The sequence below is a fragment of the Rhodamnia argentea genome, chromosome 6 (genome assembly GCF_020921035.1).
Source record: "Rhodamnia argentea isolate NSW1041297 chromosome 6, ASM2092103v1, whole genome shotgun sequence".
Classification (NCBI taxonomy): Eukaryota; Viridiplantae; Streptophyta; class Magnoliopsida; order Myrtales; family Myrtaceae; genus Rhodamnia; species Rhodamnia argentea.
In genome coordinates, this window is record NC_063155.1 from 22,927,636 (window position 1) to 22,948,304 (window position 20,669).

Consider the following 20,669-nt stretch of genomic DNA (forward strand, 5'->3'; position numbering starts at 1 on the left):
AGAATCTGGAAATGGCTTATGTTGTGATCTTAGTAGGCATATCTCTTATGAAGATCGGTCCAACTGCAGTGACGAGCGTGTTAATCTCAAATATTCGATTCTAAAGGAGGCGTAGGGGACTTTCATGGAAACACTTAAGAGGGGGTTGTTATCGTCGGTTGTCCATCTTTGTCTCTTCATTAATTCTAAATAAAAATTTTTTTTTTTTATACAAGACATGGAGGAAAAATGTTAGATAAAATTTATTTCAAACGATATTGCGTATCTATGATGGTATAATGGATGATAGCTGCCGCATCTTTCACGAATCTTGTACGAACAATAGAGGATCCGTGGAAGTGAATCCCACGTAAGCGATGATCTCACGTCCCCCGTCTCCCAGGAAAGGCAAAAAAAAAATGCTGCTCTGTTGTGCCTCTTGAAAAGACACAAAGCTTTCCATTTTCAGAATGAGGGAGACAGAGAGAGGGCGACTGTAAGCGAGAGTCGTTCCGATGCACGAGTTTCGAGCGGAGAAGGGGTGGGACCGTCGGATCCAATCAAACGAGTCGTGAGGCGTGCCTCGAGCATGCGAGTGGATTCATCACGTTATCATATGATGTTAGAGAAATTCATCAAAAAAACAAAATCTTAAACTTATCGTAATTTTTTCAATTCAATTATAATTTTTTTTTTTTTTATCCAATTAAATACTAAATCTTTTGTAATTGTATCCATTCGATCCATCCAATCAAATTTTGAATGGGAATTGCATGCCGCGGCCGATGTTGATATGGATAAATTTTAATAATAGTTTGATTTTTTTTCTAATTTTTTTAGTAATATATTAATATGTTTTCCTTTTCCTTTGTTTTTTCTTTTCCTTCATTTTTTTTTTTGGCCGGACTATGGCCGGAGCTCGTCGGCATCTGGACTAGGTCATCTAGGCTCGGCCGCAAGCAAGGCGGCCTCGCCTACGTTCGCGCATGCCATCTCAGCCCATGAAACATGTAGAGCTTACATAATTTCTCCTATGAAGTTAATTGACTCCGCCGATTCCCGAACTAAAATGTCAAGTTTAACTCTTCGAGAAACCTTTCATTGCTTTCTTGAGGTGTCTCGCTCTCGCATCCCAAGAGGACGCCAATAAATCATGGCGAGGCCGCCCTGCCCGGATATGGGCAAGGCCCGGCAAGAACTTCATCGGCCACAACTCGCCGGCCATAGTCCCCACAAAAAAAGAAAAGAAGGAAGGAAAAGAAAAAAAGCAAAGGAACGATAAACAAAAATAATAAATTAATAAAAAAAATCGAAATATATTAAATATTATTAAAATTTGTCCATGCCAATAATTTTTTGCGAAAATTGAATGGATGGATTGAATTGACACAAATGCAAATGTTTAGAATTCGATTGAAAAAAAAATGATTTAGGACTGAATTGACAAAATTACAATTGGTGTATGATTTTTTTGGTAATTTTCTCCATGATGTGATTATATGGACAACCGACCTATCGCTACAGCCCACGTGCAATGGATCCTATCTCACTTGACGCCATGTGTGTGCGCATCTCACTTTTAATTGGTCAATTGCACCACATGATCGGGAAAAGTGTTAGAAAAGTATTAAACTTATTGTTGTTGGCAATTTAGTTATAAACCTTTCAATTGTGTTAACTTAGTTTTAAACCTTTTGATCTAGCGTCAATTGAATCCTTCTGGCTAATTTTGGCATGATATTGTTGACGTCGACGTCGGCCGACCTACGTGGTATGATTCACACCGACGTGAACATTTTTTAGTATTTTTTTATTTTGTTATTATTATTTCTTATTTTCCTTTATTTTATTTTCTCTCCTTTTATTTCCTCCTCTTTTCGATGGCTGGTGAGACCACCCTCGCTAGATCTAGCTATCCCTTGGGCAAGGGCGGCCTCCCGGCCCGGGCGAGGCCAACTTTCGCCCGGGCCACAACGGCCTTGCCGGGCATTGCCTGGGCCAAGGGTAGGTCGACACTCGCAGGTGGCGAGCGAGGGCCACCCTCGTTGGCCATGACAGGTGTCAACCATCGAAAGAGGAGCAAAATGGTAGAAACAAATAAAGAAAAAATAAAAACAAAAATAAGTTTACATCTACGCCGGCCAACATCAACGTCGGTAATATCCGGCCAAAATTAGCCGTAAGGATTCAATTGACACCGGATCAAACAGATTAAAATGTTTATGACTAAATTAACACAATTAAAAAATTTATAACTAAATTGACACAAATACAATAGGTTTAGGACTTATATGACACTTTTCCCTCGAGTGATCCGTCACATAAAATACATTGTCCAAAAAATCAAGGCTAGAATAAATACTCTTACATGGGCATATTAACTTGAGATTATAAGTTTTCTCCGCCTCCAAATAATCCTCTAATATCGAAATAAGGCTCCCTCTCTTCTTTGCCGAGCCTTATTATAGGCCTAAAAGTTCCAAAATAGTAATCTCTAGAAAATTACAAAAAAATCATAAACTTATTATAATTAAGTTAATTAAGTTTTAAGTTTTTTTTTTGTTGTCAATTGAATAATAAATCTTTTGCAATAATTATAATTTAATATATTTTGTAGGTCGGAGCCGAAGGAGAAAATATTTGATAATAATTTAATGTACTTTATTATTTTTCCCACTTCTACTATGGTCGGCAAGGGCAATTCCCCGTCCGCGTTGCCCGCGGCTGGCGAGGCCATGGCCGCCTTCACCCACGGCCGCGCCTCTCGGGGGGTTAAGGTTCGCTAGTCGAATTCACTCTTTTTCATCATCAAATGCCATATTTCGAAATATGAGTATACGTCTCAATATTTATGTGTTGCAGTTCGGACTATGAAGAGATTAACGTGCACGAGGGGCCGGTTTTTTACTTTGATAATTCAGAGCACGACCGCAATTAGCAAAAATATTAAAAAGTGAAAGTCAATTGACATAAAACTCCAATGGAATCAACCACAAAACTCTTTTTTTTTTTTTTGGGTCGAATCCGATCAATTGATTTAAATTGTTGTGTTTTAGTTATAAAAAAAGGAGGGTGTGGACAGTCTCGCCCATCATTTTCAAGAGCTAGTTCGAGTGATTAGCCCCGGAGAGATTCACCATGAGCCCAAAAGCAAGGCATGTCTTGTGGGCTAAGCTCCACGGTGGACGCTGTGATGATGGCGAATCGGTTGGCCCAAGTCATTCTTCAACCCACTCCATCATATCAATGAATCGTGTCGTGCCGTGTCGTGTCGGTGTCTCGCTTGCTTAATCGCGCCCTTGGGGCCGGACCCATTTTTTTGCGTCTACGTGTCTCTTTGGAGAATTTTTGTCGAGTCGCCGACTAAATATAGAACGACATTAAATCGCACAACGTGAATGGAACTTGCTAGCAGCAGTCATAGCTATTCTAAGGTCATATGCATCAATATCCTTCGAATTAGGTGAAGCACGTATTGCTATTTAATTTTGCATAATTTTAGGCAATTATGATCCACGGATTGCTACTTTCTTATCACGGTTTATTTCAGGAAATTTCCTTTTGGCGAGGGTAAAATATATATATGTATGTAAATAATATCGATTGGATCTCTCTATATGTTTGAATAAAAAGGAAAGAAAACGGAGAAATCTAGGTTTGCTTGTCCATTATGAAAGCGAAAAACTTAGACAAAAGCATCGATGGATGATGTGATAGTAACTCAAATGATAAAATCACGCCGCTTGTAGACCAACAAATCGTTGATCAAATAAAGAAAACTTGTTTTTCAATCATTCGAAGAATGTTAACTGGTGCTGTGATTCGAAAGGGCATCAGAAACAACTCGATTAATTTTTCTTTTTAAACTTAGGTAAAGCGGGTGTGCGAACGCTATACGAGGAAGTGGAGAGAGACAAATGTTGGCAACTTTTGAGACATATCTCGAGAAACAAAGGGCAGTTTAGTGAATTAACTAAAAAATAGGGTGTTTAACTTACCAAAATCTATAGAAAGCAGCTTAATTAATGTCGATATCTGATATGCATTTTGGAATCTCTTTCTAAAATCTAACTTTGGCAAGTGCAATGGTTTTCTAAAATCTAACTTTTGAGACATATCTTAAGAAATGAAGGGTAGTTTACTCAATTAACTAAAAAATAGGGTATTTAACTTGCCAAAATTTCTTTATAAAAACTTTGCCGAAGTAGAAATCCGTTTGGTAAAAAATTGACTTGGCAAGATTTTTAACTGGAAGATTTTAATAGGAGATTTTGGAACTTTGAGAAGATTTTTTACTTCTCCACCTTAGAATGTTCTTTGATCCCGCGCGCCGCCGCGGCCGCGCCGCCCGCCGCCCTAGTAAAATTTGTTTTTATAAGTTCAATCAACTATAAGTAGAAATGTTTTGAAAAATCTTCTTCGAGAATGTCTAATTTATCGTGATATGCATTTTGGAATCTCTTTCTAAAATCTGACTTTGGCAAGTGCAATGGATTTTTATTACCGTGTAATTATATTTTGGTAAGTGGAAAAAAAAAAAAAACCGTATTCCAATAAAAACAATATAAAAAATTTCGACCAAAAAAAAATCCTTACAAAAAAAACTCAAAATCATGAAAAGGCAAAAAAAAAAAAAACACAAGGAGTCCAACACGTGGCGCGCAAGCAGGAGCACTGAAGCAGGGAACACACCTAACGTTCCATTCCCCGTTTCAAACTTTCCCTCCCAAAACGAAAAGATTTGAATCCGAATTGATTATACGTCTCCCAGAAATTGTCTTCATTCGATCCCACGACGGTCCAAATCCGAAGAATCCATTATTGCCCGCAATCTCCATTCGATTCTTGATTCAACACGCTCCCCCGCAATCACGCTTCAGCAGTCCCCCCGCCCTCCGTTCACGCCATGGAAGAAGCTGAATCCGACCCCGATCTCGGGTTCGGTTCCGGCTTCGGATTCGGATCCGGATCGATCCCTCCGGCCCTGGTGTCCCTCGCCCCGTTCACGCCCGCGCCATCTCCGGCGGCGCGCCGGCTTTCGAGCCAGTTCGCCCAGCCGAGCCGCCCCGTCGCCTCGGCGCGCAGGCTTGCTTACGTCTCCCTCCAGGGTCGGCTCGTGAATGCGGAAGAGGCGACCTCGGCCAGGGCGATCGGCGGCGGCTTGGGCCGGGAGGAAGTGGCCGCCTGGGAGCTGTTTAGCCCCATCCAGAGGGTGCTCCTGGTTGCCGTCGTTGGCGTGGCCGTGGCGGAGTCGAGGAAGAATCGGCTGATTCTGCAGCTCAGGAACTCTGTGGAACTCAGGGTTTGTGATTTAAATTTAAGGAGATTATTTTTGTCAGCTGCTTGAAGCGCGGGTCAATATTTATTATGCTGTTTGGGATTTCCTACATTGTGGATTAAGCAAGTTATGATTGATTACGGCAAAGGTCTACTTTTAGGGCATTTCCAAAGGCCTTTTAACAATCGCTATCTTCTCCTTTCACCTGCATAATAGATTCATTTTCTTTTTCTGCTCGATGTGCTTTCTCTGAATCTGTCATAAGAATTCACTTGTTAACAATCGATGATTACTCTTTCAGGATCAGATTCTGTCAAGCATGCAGCAGAAGCTTGACAATTTGTGCCAGCAAGTCCATAATGTCAAGGACCGAGAGGGAACTGGCGCGGAAGCACCTGTTGCCAAGAACTTTGGGTTCCCGTTTGATGCAACCTTTGAATCAAACGGAATCGAATTTGTCGATTGTGGTTGTTGGTTATGTGATCAGCACCACAAACAGTTCGGTGGACTGATGGTAAGGGAAAAGTTGAAGATGTGCCTTTTTTTTTTTTTCAGGGTAGGCATGGAGTTGGGTTTGGGAAGATTCATCATCTAGCCTAGTGTTAGTGTCGATTACAAGTAGTGAGACATACACATTTTGTCCAAAGAACTAATCGTTAGTCGTGAATGGATGGTTAGTCGCGCCATTCCAGAATGACCAGACAGCACCTGTGGCATCTTGGTGCCGCGACGCGATATGATATTTTTACAATCATAACTGTTGCTCAGGAAGTGGATTTCATACAAAAGCTCAATTTTACCCTGAAGTCGCATCTTTCAGTTCCTTATTCACTTTGTTAAAGCGGACTTCGCGCATGATGTTCCTGTTGTTTTCTTTTGTAACTTTTTACCTTTTCTGTGGTTTGGGCCATAGAGTGATTCTACTATGAGAGTTTCCAATGGGAATGATAACCACCAGTCAAAGATGACCTTCACAGAAGAAGCGGAACCAGAGGAACGACGCATGTCTGACTTGTCGGATTGGGCTTCAAGTGTGACATCTGCAACTGAACTTCAGGTGTTGAAGATACACAACTTTTCTTTTCTTTGGTTTAGTCTCTTATGCTTTCATATCTGTAAATGGCTGTTGGATCGACTCTGTTTGTTAAACTCTGTGTAAATATAATGTTTTTAGTTTGCCACTTCATTTGACATGAAAGCTTTGTCCTATGCAAGTTGCACCCAGTTTTTTGCAAGTATGCTTTAGGTGTCGTACAATTCTCATCCTCCTTAATTTATTAAGGATTTCCTAGCATGATCAACTCAAGGGGGTGGATTAAAAAGTATTGAAATTTGTGCATTTTCCAGCATCCTTGCAGGCAGAAGTAATACAAATATGATCTGTTTGAACTCCTGTCTCCTTAGCCTTCTAGGGGTGGCAATGAAATGGCCTGACTTTTATGAGAATGAATCTAATGTGGGTTTTCTTACAGACAAGTGCTATAGCTATAGAACAAGACGTATACATTCTGAAGAGAGAGTGTGAAGAAAAGGACGCAACAATAAAGGAGCTCACTGGCTTTCTGCAATCATGTGATGCTGCTGGCTCCAAGGCAAATTCTCTTCTTAACTTACTGCTTCTGTCTTTTTCTCTTGAAGTTCCTCTTTATGATTATTGAGATTTTCCCATGATACCAGAGGATTGCAGAACTTGAAGACATTATACGCAGGAAGAATGTGATAATTACAAAGCTCAAGAAGGACATGGTAATTCTGGAACAAAAGGTGAGATACTGGTGCTTCAATGCTATGTTATTTCTTCGGGAAACTAAGCAAGAAAATGATGATATGCTGCGGGAACATTTACATTCTATTTCGTTGTCTTTTGCTTAAGAGATGAGAATAAGGAATCAGCTGACTACTCCTTCCACTGAGCCTTTCTTCACTGCATGAATGAGATCTTATGTTGAAAGTTCTAGAAAATGAAGTCATCCATATGTTGTAGCTCAATGTCAGATAGGAATTGATATGGGGGACAGCGAACGACTGAAATGACCCTTTTGCAAATTCCGAAGAAGTCTAACATAGAAGTAAATATTCAAGTGTTACTGGTCTGTGGTGTTATTTGAATTGCCTCAATTCTGTCATGTGCAGGTTGTTCACCTCACAAGACTGCGAAGACCCTCTTCGCAAATAGATACTGATACCAGCACCAGACAGATTCCCCATCATGGCAGATAACCTCCTTTATGACATGGACAGTTCAACTAGCCCTTCCTCTTCTGATTCGGACAGCTCTCCTAAAACCAGACCGCAGGCATTTATCGCCAAACAGCAGGAGACACCAGCAGAACAATGGGGAAATACTCCGAGGAAAAACCATAATTCGGTAGCGGAAAAGACCTCTAGTTTCACAATGAAATCAGTTGGAGGACGCCTCAGGTCTAGATCAGTAAGTCCCCTTAAGGAAATTTCGACAAATGAAAAATTGAGTAAGATCTCTTCAGAGCGGCAAAGGCAGCTGCCGTCTGCTGGAGGAGATTCCAAGAGGAACAGGAAGCAAACTAATACCGCATCGAAGGATGTAATCGCCAGGAAGCGATGGTTTTAGTGAAAGTGGGACTTTTCGACCAATTTGTTTTTTAGTGCCGGTAAAAACTATTGAAGAATCTAGTTAAGCATCTTGCTGGATCGACCGACATTATGAATTATTCAAAGCAAGTGATGTTTCTGTATCTGCAAATTCTAAATGGCAATCAGTTTTGTGCTAGTTACAATCTCTGCAAACTCTAGAGACCCTATAGTTTCTCTGGCTAATTTTTGGTTGTACTTCCTCATGTAAGGATCACCATACGTAAGTCGGTTCAAGATCATTGTACATTTGAGAAATGTACATGCTTTGATCGAGCATATATATTGTTGTCATGGGTTGGTAGATTTCAGTCGTGGAATCAGCTCGTGCGGTGCCTAATGGGTCGAGCACATGCTAGGCCAGCCTAATGTATGATGTTGCCTTTTAGAACAGTACGGCGAATGGCTGCCATATATTGAGTCATACTATGCCTAGCTTAGCTCGGGCGCCATGTGCATTGAGTTAGACGAGCAAAATACTTTAAGTAATAATTGGTTTTGATTTGCTATGTCTTCATTAGGAAAGTGACATCAACTCCCGATTAGTTTGTACACTGGGAGGCCAACTTTGCCTTCGGAGCTCTCTAGCGATGTAATCCTTCTATCCTAGAAGTCCTAACACAAATCGTCCTGATTCCATTCCCACGGACTAGTTGCTTCATCCTCGGTTCATCGCTCGCTCCTCGTGATGACACCATCAAGCTTAACTTCCAAGGGTACATCTGTGTGGGAGAAGTAGGGATACGAGACTTTTGGTTCGTCGCATCATACACGCGCATGGATGGAGGCCTAGGAACATCCAGCCCGTGATACTTTCATGAGGCCAATCGAATTTAGCAACATTAGAAGAGAAACCAGAAGCCTGGCATCTTGTTTAGTGAAAATGGCACAAATGGTTTTTTTTTTTTTTTTAATTTTGACCCGACATGTAATATTGTTATGGACTTTTAATTTGTTTAATACGGTCTATGAACTTATAGTAAATAATGTTCAAGTTACTCTCTACACTATGTGAAAATCAAACAAACAAAAGGACTACATTGAATAATTACTAATGGTTCATCGTATTGCACAAAATTAAAAGTCTAGAGGCTGCATTTAATGTCGAATCAAAGTTGAGGGATTATTTGCGACGTTACCCTTTTGGCTAAATGTTTGTCAACACATTTTTTTTTGTTAAGTAATCCTTCTGCGGCGGCTTAAATCTTGCGGCATTCAATAGGAAGCACTTCCAAATGCAAAAATATCGGATTTTTTTTTTTTTGTCTTTTTCGGGTCAATTAAGAATATCGGATTCGCTCGGAGATCTGGTGCCGTTTAAAGAAAACAGATTCTTCCTTTTCAAAACAAAAAATGGGCCCAAATTCCGGCCCAAAGTGAGTGTAGCCGAGGCGGGAAAACAGGTGCTCGGACACACAACTCTCTCTCTGAAGCCACGCTCTCATTTGTCCGAAACCGCAGTTCCTTTCTCCGTCATTTGAATCCGCAACCCGTTTTGATGGACAAGTTCCTCGTCCCGGTGAAGCCTTCGGTTCGCGCTTCGAGGACCGTCCAAAGGTATCGCCTTTTCACTTCCCCAGCTCGCGCATTTCCTTGATTTCGATTCCGATCAAGCGGGAACTTTGATCGCGTCCGCGTCTGATGAAAATGATCTCGTGTCGAAGGCTCCGATGGAAGAGAAGCGCCGTTGAGTTGAACGGTAGGTTCGAGCCGAAGTATCGCCACTATCTGTCCAGTCTACTGATGCAGTCGTATTCTGAGGTGAAATTCGTTTGGTCTCCACCTCCGTGTTCCTTTGCGTTGCTTTGTTGCTCGTCCGTTTTCCGGGTTTTCCCCTGTTTTTTTTTTCTCACTGTTGGACTTATGCTGGAAGGTCGGGGCATTTCCGCATCGATATCATGTTGATGGAGCTCCATGTGCGACTAACTATGTACGGAAGTACCATTTCTCTTGCTTCTTATGCGAATGTTGTTGTGTCTGTGGGTTCATTTGTCCTTACTTATTCGGTGCTTGCGGCTAACATAATCGTACTTCTTTTTTGGGCAGCTGAGTCAGATTGATTTCAGATCATCTATGGGTCCCCGGTAGATTCATCTTCCTTTTCTTTTTCTGCTGTTCGCCGATATTTTCTGTACTTAATTCTTACCTTATATGCATACGACCACGGACTCTTGGAGGATAGATTAAGCTAAAATGGATTGTAGAAGTGTAGGAGGAGGTTGAAACTAGATAAACTCCCCAGGTATTAGGAATCCAGGAGGGGCTAGCAAATAGTTTTAACTGTAGGTTTTGCAATTTGTTCATAAGAAAGAGCTCAACAGACTCTTGATAGGTTAATGGGACTGTGCACACCTTATCACCTCTGGCAAAAAATGCACTCACTTGGTTTTGCTCCTATATATATACTCTCCTGAGCTCTTTCATAGCTGAATACGGTGTGCCTGTCGGCAGATGGTCCTCTCAGTGTTGGACTGAAACAACTTATTTAAGTTTGGTAGAGGAGCTTAATGCCCCTTGCTCTGAAGTGTCTACAATTACTTACATGGATATCCTGAAAGATAAGATGCAGAATTTAGTGGAGAACTACAATCTGGCACACAAAAATCAGTATTTTGTTTGACCATTGGACAGCAAGAGCTTTTGCTGAAATTACTGTACATAGAATATATGAGCTGCCTGTAATAAACCTACAACACTTCTATGTGTCGTACGATGGAGTTGTGAAAAGGATTTATTACTTGACATGGTTGCCAGATGTCCAGGAGTTCTATCTTGATCAATGCTTCCCTTTTTCTCGCCTCTTCCTTTTTGAAAGGGGGTTTGGGGTTGCTTGCTATTGGTACAAGCACCTTCCTTATTAGTTGCCTTCTATATTGATCATTTTATATCGGTAAGTACTAGATATACCTGTCTTTTTATTAGGTCTCTTCTACTCCATTTGATACTCCTTAATGTGAACTTTAATATATGCCTGATAAAGTTTCGTATGTTGGTAGAATTTCATCTCGTCTTGCCAAAGATGATCGAAAAAAATATGCCAAAGAATAATCGTATCTCTTATGTACATGTGTCTCTTTGCCTAGAATATTTAAATATAAGCAACATGAGCCATTCAATTAAGTATGGTTTTAATGCATTCTTTCATTATGTTTTTGCTTCTTTCTTCCTAAGCCCATGCGAAGAGAAGTGATTGATTTCATTAGATCAAGATGCCCCAAAGTTAACTGGTTTTTGTTCCTTACTAGGCAAGGCATCTCTTGTCTGGACTTCGACAATAAGGTAAATAATATTACGAGTCTGAATTTCTAATTCATGACCTTTTTTATGAAGTTGGATTTTCTGGTGCTTTTACTCTTTAAGTGTATCATTAATTGGCTGAATCAGACTTTTCTCCTGCATATTTGCCTTGGCTGTGTCCTTGTGTTTGCACATGCATGTATATCTGTTTAAGACACAGTCAACCTTGAACTGAAGATACATGGGAAGCAAATAATTTAGCAGGCAATACTAGAATGCTTGTGTTGGGATATTGTAACAGGCCATTTTCCCTGAACATGCAGGAGTTTCTCTCTCTCTGCCTCTCCCCCTCTGGTTCATATATCTACTAGTATGCATGAGCATGACAGCTGCAGGTGTTAGTACCTTGCAGAGGCTCACTCTGATAATATAAACATTGAAGATTCTTCATGAAATTATACTTGTTTAGTTCTCATTTGTGCTAGTGTCCTCACCTCTGTGTTCGTTTTCACAGGGTTACTACTTGGCATCTGTAACAAAATCAGGCTGCCTGACAATTCATGATTTTGAAACCCTTTACTGTCAGAGTAATCAACCATGTAAGTTTTATTGCAGAAGCTTTACCACTTTTTCCTCTCATTAGTTCCACATAAATAAATGATTTTTGAGGTTTAGGACAGTTGCTTGTTGGGGAATTGTAAGTACCTTCTTTCTAGCTACTATTGAAACCACTGGAAGGTGACATACTCAACTATTAGCATGATGTGAAAATCACGTCATTTTGCAAAGTGCAGTTTTAGAAGAAACGCACCCTGTTTGCGTGGTTTATTTGACCTTACTTACCTGTCTACCTCTGCTCCCTGGCACATATCATGGTTTTCTACTAAGATAAGAACCAGTAGATTTGTTCTTTGCATACACAATGCAATACAATTGCAAACAACTGTCTTTAACTATCTGATATCACTCTTTGTCAATTTTTTTTTTTTCACTAGCAAATTCAAAGTCGTACTACTATTGAGCTATAACATGTTTAGATCATTGCAGTGTCTTGCAGGCTATTTACTGGGAAGATGCAGCTTCTTGAATCCCTTTAGATTCATGTGTGCTACTCCATTTTTCTTTTGAGTCATGATACTGTTGAGTTTATCTGTAGTTGACATTCCCAGAGAGTGCATGCTTTGTTAGGTTCAAAGGAGATTGAAGCCAAAAACGTGATGCATCTTTCCTCACCAGAACAACTTGATGTTGTTCGTTGGAATGTTGCTTGCCAAAATGAGGTTTGGAGCTTATATACTTTGCGGCCCGCTTTTTACATTTTCTGTTGTGGCTTGGAATAATTCCTCTGCCTGCCAACATTCATAGATTTGATACTAAACATAACTTTTCTATTGCATTACATATGCTGGCCTAGTTGAGGACAGAAAGCTGATTAATGTATTCCCTACGTTATGTCCATCCATGTTATTTTTCGTACCTTCACAATATGAAATCTGTGATGGATACAAAGAGCTTTCTTATGCGCTGCTTTGTTGTGGATGACGGATGTATCTTTTAGGATATTCTTTTTGGACATGAGTATGGATTACATCTTAATCTCAACATTTTATGAACCCGTTGATTAATGTATGCTTAACTTCATGTCTGTATGTGTGTTATCTTCCTGCCTTCGAAATATGCAATCAGTGACGGTGCAGATGTCTATTAGAATTTCATGGTATTTATTTTTGTAATAGACTTCTGATCCTGTATCTTCGAATTGCAATGTCATGCATCTCTTCACTGCGATGCTAATTCTGTCATGCGTGGCTCCTTCTGTTTCCTCCTGAGTCTATGGTGCTTTTATAAGAACTTTTCACTGGTGCAGGTTGTTTGTGCATCTCTGAAGAGTAATGAAATATCTTTGTTCGATATTGGCTATATTTCCTCCGAGCCAGTTGAAGTAAGTTTTTGCTCGTTATTCATTTAAAATTCCAGCGAAAAATAACTAATGGTAGATCTGGTGATGGCTTGTGTTGTCTATACATAAATACATGAGAGTGTGGTGTATAGAGCTCCCATGTTTAAGAGGCGGAATGATGAAGAGTCGGTATTCTTAATATCCATAAATCAGCTCTCTCTAGCACAGAAGCTTCGGAAGCTTAAAAATGCTTCCTATTTTTACGTATTAAGTGAATGAAATCTAAAACGAACTGCTCTTGTCTTTAATATCTTCTATAACTTTTACTTACAGGCTGAATCCTGGAGGAAAACTGAGTTCTTCATTTCCACAAGTAAATTTTGTTAATCCTATGCAGATTTTAAGAGCAAGGCAGTCTGTCAACGTTCGCGGGTCCAATGTACATAAAGGTTTCTCCGACATTGCTTTCACTTCTACAGCTGCCACAAGGTAAGTTGTTTAAGCGAAATTAAACGGAGGACTAATATTCACATCATACAATGGACTCAACTGACCAAAAGAAATTGTGTGATCATGAGGGATATTTATTTATGGCCGCTCGTATTTCTTGCTATTACGGGAACTGATGCTTCTCTAGACTTCTTAGATGAATTGCATAGTTATGAGATGTTAGAGGCGAAGATAATTTTGCAGAGTGTGCTTGAGAGCCTTTGATTTCAAACTACATGGGCAACAATAAAATTTAGTACAGCACGTATTATTTGGAGGACTCTGTGGACATGTCTATCCCTTTACTGCATATATTCTAGTAGCTTTATATCTTGGCAAAGCTGGGAGGAACACCTTTAACTAGATTCCTGTCCTCTTTTTCTGTTAGTCAATTCTTTCATGACTGGTGCAAGCTGGCATCCTTAACTGGCACTGGCTTTGGAAATTTTTAATGGGTTGACATACATTCTTTCTGTATTCACAGATATTGCGTGAATAGTTTAGCAAATGATGATAAACTGTCTTCTGGAAATGCGCCTGTTATTCTTTTGCAACTTCTGTAGTAAAAAGCTATGTCTGGTAAATGCAATTATAGCATCTTTAGGATGTCCTGCTTTCAGAGATTCTTGAAGGTGCATTGAACTTTTGAGGATACTATTCATATATTTGCTGCTAGAAATGGTCTGCCCTATGCTAATGTACCTTACTGTTCATAATTTAGGCTTGGGTTTTGCATGCACTCATTTTAGTTCACTTCTCTTTGGTTTACATCTTGCAGTTCTGTTATTTTTCCATTAACAGCCTATTCCTGATTGTCTTTTTCAATAGGCTATTTGCTTCTGATACACATGGTACAGTTAATATATGGGATAGAAGAGTGAGTGTCTTTCCATATGTGGAGCTCACTACTGGTTCGCATGATTCACTTAACAGTCTCCAATTAAACATTGAAAATCAGGTTATTACTAAGCCAATTCTGGAATTCCTTATTGCTATGTAGATTGGTGCTTCATTACGACGGACCTTTATCTTTTTGAAATGATGAAGTACGTTTTCTGTAGAACTCGAGTTTACTTATTAGGAGGTTTTCTAGTTTTGTAGGTTTTAGCTCTTAGTTTAATAGAAGAAACAAAAGGGCCGCATTTTTTTTTTTTTATATCAGCATTCTTTAAATGGTCTACGTTGTTGAGAGCCCTTTTATTGAATTATGATTCTGCCTGGATTGATTTAATTTCTTTGACCTTGTGTAACGTACAATACGTACTCTGCAGTTAAGATAGGCTAGTACTGGAAGTCTATTCCATGTTATTCTTGTTCAATGATGGGACCCTGATACAGTTAATATTCTGGGGTAATGTGGTAAGTTGGTAACTACTGTATAAAGTAGTGTCTCTGTGCAGACCTCTGGGTTAGAATTTAAGCTACCGTCTGAGGTTTCACTTGATGAAAAAGCAAATCGTCTACCTATTCTTTTGAAGTTAAGTTGGACAAAAGTAGCAGAGTATATCTCTCAATTATTTCTGATGTCTAGATACTGTCTTGGCATGATTAAAGGACCAAACCAACGTAAGTTATTGTCAGAATGCCTTTGCCGTGATTTAATTCAATGATATAAGGCAGTCATCTACCTGTTTTTCTGGAGTTATACAAAAGCAATACAGTATAATCTATCAACTTTTCTAAATGCTAAGTTACTGTCAAAAGTTTGCATGATTTATGTACTAAAGTCAGTTTCTAACAAATTCCATCGCTTGAAGAAGCCTTGAAGCATGCCTCGGAGATAGTAGTTAGAATTTGTGTATGCATCTTCACATCAAACAGCAGCTATGAGAGAATTTCTGATTTCAAGATGCTTTCTTTGCCATTTACTTTCGCCAATTGCAAAACCACATTGTTTTTCCCTTCTGGCCAGGTGTTGATGCAATATTTGTTCGTCGACAGACAAAAAAAAAAGGCTGTTCTTCGACATGAAATAGTTCAACTTTAGAGAGAGCAGATAGCATCTTTCGCTTCCTTGTTTAGCAAAGAATTTGTTAAATGACCTCTAATGTTCTGCATGTGACTTCTAGTGCCATATATGAAATCACATTGTTTTCATTACTACCACAGTTTTTTTATGTAACATTTGTTCTTCGAAAAGAAGTGGCTTAACAAGTGCTTATAGTATACATGTAATAAACTTTTGCAGACCATCTTTGGAGCTGGTAAGCATGGCATGATTTATATGTGGGATATTCGTGGAGGAAGGACAGAAACTGGTGCTTTTCAACGTCCTGGAGAGGTAAAATAGCTATTTTGCTGCTTTAACTGTTGTAGGAAAAGAGTTGGTGGTAGTTTTTGTAAGGAATACAGGCAATGGGGTCCTTGAACTCCTGCAAAATGTTCAATTAGGCCACTCAACTCATAGTCTATATACCTTTTGGTTCGAGTTGGTCCTTTCTTTACAGAAATCATAGATTGCTGATGTGGCGTTAAATTGCCATAGATGCCAACGTGTCATTCCACATGGCATCTTTTGTGGCATTAAAATTCTGAAGAATGTTTCTCAATATCTTAGAAAATAAAAATCCGAAAAATAGATAACAGAGGAATAAAGAAGGGCTCAGTCGGCCAAAGGACAACAGACAGAGGGAGGAAGAGCTACGGTGGCGGTGCCGCCCAAGCACCAGTCAAGGCTAGCGGCCCTAGCTGGCTCAGGCGAACCCAGAGGGAAAAGGCTGTGACCCATTGCCCTTGTCATTAGAGAAGGCAGCGCTGGTGAAGGTGGTTGATAAATTAATCTTCTTGACCACATTGATCAATTGAATTGATCTGAAGCTCTCAAATTTGCAACACTTTAGGGATTTGCCTGACCCCAGCAAGGGACGGCGGCCTCATCGGTGCTTGGGCTGCACGCTTTGCAACCGCCGCTGAAGCTCTCCCTCCCTTCTTCCTCTCTTATACTTTGGCTGATCAAACCCTTTTGCTTCCTTTGTCCTTCTATTTTTTCAGATTTTTATTTTCTAAAACCCTGATAAAAATTCATTACATTTTTAATGCCATGTAGGGTGACATGTCATCATTTAATGGAAATTAAGTGCCACGTCAGTGCCTTGGTTCATTTCTGTAATGGAAGGGCCAGTTCGAACAAAAAAGTATATAGTTTGAGGACCAAATTGCACAAAAAAGAGTCGAGGGATCTAATTGAATATTTTGCAATAGTTTAAGGACCTCCGGCTCCTTTATTATTTTTTGTAATTGTTTCTTTCCTTTTCTCTGGCTCATTCTCCGGCAATGCATCAATGGTGGATTTGATATTGGGCTTGGATCTCTTTTTTATTTTTTGATAATTTCAATTAAGTCAAAAGCTTAGGGGATCAAAACCCAAAATTTAGGGCCAGAAGAAGGAAATCCCTTAATAATTAAGTGCATAAGAGAATCACTTGAAATTGCAGTAAAGTCAACTAAATCCACTGATTCAACAGGGTTCCAACCTTGACTGTATGACATGTATAAGGTGTAGGAAATAAAATGTTCACCGCTATAGCTGTCAACTGAATACTATCATTTTTAATTCAATATTTCCTATTCTTTCACATCCAGGTGCAAAATTTGCCTCTTACGTCATTCAAGGTGACTGCAATGCTGGACAAAATCGAGACTTTAAAGGTACATGCACGTTGCAATATTCTCGTATGCAACATGTAATGTCAATTAAAATCCTAATTGAAGCATGTGGAATCAATTCAAACTCAACGTGTTGGCTGTCGAGCTTATAACCCATGCATTTAATTCACTGATTTCCTGTGGTGCTTGCTCATTCTGCTTAAGAACTTCTGCTTGACCGCGACTCAAAACACAAAATTGTGGTCAACTATTGATTATTTGACTCTGCAGCATAAGTATGAACCTCTTTCTCTTCGTGATAATGGCTGCACTCACATGTTCTTTTTCAGGCACAATCAGACATTGTTACCAAGGAAGTACACTCGATTGATCTTGATCCTTCTTGCCCATATCAATTGGCATTTCATCTTGATGATGGCTGGTAGGCTGGTGATGCATGTATTTACTTTGCGTAGTTTTTTCTGCTTCTCTTGATTGACTGGTGTTTTGTTACTTTGAGTATCTATGGATGCAACAAGCACACAATTGTATTGTGTGTTGCTTTATCAGTTGTAGGTGTATACTGATTATCATCCTAGCTTGGTTAACAGATTATTTGTAACTTCTTGTATCCCTGAGAAAGTACTCTGAAGTCTTAACTCATCCAAAATCATAGTTTATTGTATTGGTTTGCGAAAATCGTCTTTGTCAATTGGTATTTGGTGAACCACCATTCTCACATGGTTCTTGGTAGCTCCATTTGTTTGTCCTGCACTTTTAGTCCATTATCCTAATAAAATCTCCAGGCAGTATGACTTTAATTTCTTGACTGAAAATGTTATAAATAGTGAAAATTTCATCTTTATCAGAAGAGATTTTTGTGCATTAAGAATGGTGTGGGCACTTGCAAGATGCAAGGTGTCAGTATAAATGAAGTTTTTGCTTCGTTTATACACGTTCTACCATCAAATATGAGGACCTGCATTGCGATCTCAGTTATTAGGTTAACTTATTTAAATTTTGATTTTTCACTTGATGCAGGTCTGGAGTTTTGGATCTCTACAATCACTGTGTAACTCATATTCACTGCCCTCCCCCAGCATGGCTGTGAGTAAACTTGAACGAATTTTAATGAATGGTGAACGTATTAATTGTATTGTTAAAACTGTACTGTATCTATTCTGATCGATTTAGGATGGGTGCCGATCTGTCAAGCAATTTATTCTACTTGAGGAAACCATCATGGCTTCCAACATATTCGGTAAGTTTTCTTCTCCATTCCTACAGAGATTCAACAAATGTTTTTAGTTCAATAACAGTGCATGTTTCATCACATTGTTGTCAGAAGAATCGTTGTGAAGCTTTCATTCTTTCACTTCCTAAAGTAGTGCAATTATAACATTGCCTCAAGTCCTTTTCCTTTCACATCTAGCAACCGCAATGAGCTGTAGCGATTTGAGTATGGATGAGATTGCAAGAGTTTAACTCTGGCTGGAGATACTATGAACCAAAAACTTTAGGTTCAGAGTAGCTGAAAAAAGCAAACATCATATTGAATTGTGGTGCACCATAATACAAGATTGATGTGCAATGCATAAGACAGCATAGCAAAAAGCAAAAGGGCCCATAAAGTTACATCTTTTGGGATGTAAGCTTGTAAGAATTATTAGAATGTCTTTTGGCTATAAAACGACAGAGGAAATAGTATATCGTTAAGTGGTCAACAAAATAGCATAGCTAGTCCTCGTCTTATCTAGGCATATGCATTCTTAATACATCACATGATCTCTGATTGTTGGAAAATTGACTGTATATCCCCATGAAAAGGTTTTCTGTTTGTTTTACTGTTCTGCTCTATGTTATGCAGATCTATGCGGTTCCATCAGTACCTGAAAATGGAATTCATATTCTGGATTTCTTTCCAGATGTCAGTTCCCCCAGTCATGTGGACTATTTGTAAGGAATCTCTAGATAGCATTTTCTTTTTCCTGCATCAAATTCATAGCACTGAACTTGTTGTCTTAATTTCCAGTGAAGATATGCGTAAGTCTTCCAAAGTTAGTAGCCGAACTAGGCGAAATAGATCTATTCCTCTGTCTGAAGGTGTCACAGCATGCGCTACTCATCCGGCCAATGGTACCATAATTGCTGGAACGGAGGTTTGGGACTGATCTATTTGTTATTTCTTTCGCTAGTGACTAGCCATTTGTTATATATCTACTCCAAATCTAGCTCCATTGGTTTGGTTCATAGCACTTTTGTCTGATTTGCTTTTTTGCTTTACCTGTTAGATCTGCACATTGCCTATTACGTGTAAACCGTCCACTTTTTCTTTTTCCCTTGTCCATTCTTCCCGCCCTTTCATTTTGGAATCTTGTGGTGGAGAATGGCAGACTTGATTCAAATTGAATATTAAGTGTTGCCTGTTGGGTATATTATCTGTTGGGACGTCCTCAATCTGAGGTTTACTGCTGCTTTTTGTACATGCTTCATAAGTTCCAATGACGTGTTTGACCCATATGTGCTAGGATAGCGGTATCCTTCTTAAACAGAATACAAGGCAATGGGAGCACAATTACTAAAAGACTAGAAGCTATCAGATTATCAGGATGCAGGCTAGAACAATTTTCTTGAGAATTATTTGCATAGAAGACTTAGCTCTCACTTTATTCGTTTGAATGTCTGCTTCGTCTTGCATTCTAGTTTCTGTGAAAGAAATCTCACAGATGGTGAATGTCTAATTTCAGCTTGCTTCACTGCTGTTGATATCTCAAAAGCATGAGAGGCTCTCGGGTGAATAATGTTTGTTGAAGCCCCAAGGAAGAAGATGGTATTCTGCTGGAAATGAGCTCTATAATCCAGTGGAGGTGTTGAATTAACCGAAGAATTTTGCAGAACAGAATCTCTCATTGCGACCCTACAAAACAGAGAATCGAATGGCTTTGAGGCCCCTGGTAAAGAGGAAAAGGCTGCAGAAGGATTTGACTTTCATGGGATACTGTAGAAAACAGAAGATACAGATAACTGATGAGCATTGCAAAAGAAGCAGTACATAGGTACTACTGTAAATGTGAAGACTGGGAGTAGTTTCTCTATTGGCCTCAGTGATAGCTCCTTTATGTGTTTAGCCATTACTGTGCAGTCGGCTTGAGTAGTGAATTTAGGGTCCTCGGAAACATTTCTCCTTGAGGCTTCTTTTAACATTAAATGCAGATTAGCAGAAACGTTGCGAAACAAACTAGAATCCCAGCAAAATTGAATCTTGGTTTGTATTTACAAGACTTTTTGGGGCAGCTTGAATAGTTTCACAGAGCATCTCTTATCATTGCATAACTTCCTGTTTACTAAATAGTGGAAGACCAAAGACATGACTCCATGGATAAGAAATGGGAATACCCAGCATCTGTGTTCATACGCCAGACATGGTGTCTTAAACAAGAAATCACGACTTTCCATGAAAAGGCAAGAGAAAGCAAGATTCAAGTTACATGAAGCTAATTACATGGGCCAGTAAAATCCCAAAGCATTTGAAGAATTGCCCTTTCAAAAAGTCCTGAATGGAGAGCATTTGTCTCAGTCGAACCATTGTAG

The 20,669-nt window shown here is 39.4% G+C and overlaps 2 protein-coding genes across 4 annotated transcripts; both read left to right on the top strand.

The window, feature by feature from the left end:
• Positions 1-4,653: 4,653 nt before the first annotated feature.
• On the top strand, positions 4,654-8,006 carry LOC115734557. Its single transcript, XM_030665412.2, is given in 8 exon segments — positions 4,654-4,770; positions 4,810-5,281; positions 5,559-5,771; positions 6,171-6,314; positions 6,730-6,849; positions 6,935-7,021; positions 7,391-7,456; positions 7,458-8,006. Coding segments are annotated over 7 exon segments (1,416 nt in total). The 5' UTR covers positions 4,654-4,770; positions 4,810-4,885; the 3' UTR covers positions 7,848-8,006.
• A 1,240-nt stretch (positions 8,007-9,246) lies between these two features.
• Positions 9,247-20,279, top strand: LOC115734542. Of its 3 annotated transcripts, XM_030665391.2 has the most exons (18): positions 9,247-9,424; positions 9,532-9,628; positions 9,741-9,797; positions 9,914-9,951; positions 11,113-11,146; positions 11,619-11,703; positions 12,293-12,384; positions 12,972-13,046; positions 13,402-13,493; positions 14,322-14,451; positions 15,682-15,774; positions 17,076-17,141; positions 17,429-17,520; positions 18,120-18,185; positions 18,273-18,339; positions 18,946-19,034; positions 19,111-19,237; positions 19,826-20,279. In XM_030665391.2, exons 1-18 carry the CDS (start codon positions 9,366-9,368, stop codon positions 19,877-19,879), a joined length of 1,413 nt encoding a protein of 470 aa, XP_030521251.1. In that variant the 5' UTR covers positions 9,247-9,365; the 3' UTR covers positions 19,880-20,279. The 3 variants fall into 3 exon arrangements, with proteins under 3 accessions (XP_030521251.1, XP_048137433.1, XP_030521252.1); XM_048281476.1 differs by lacking the exon at positions 9,247-9,424 and having other exon boundaries at positions 9,605-9,628; positions 11,039-11,146; XM_030665392.2 differs by lacking the exon at positions 9,247-9,424 and having other exon boundaries at positions 9,613-9,628; positions 10,319-11,146.
• Positions 20,280-20,669: the final 390 nt, after the last annotated feature.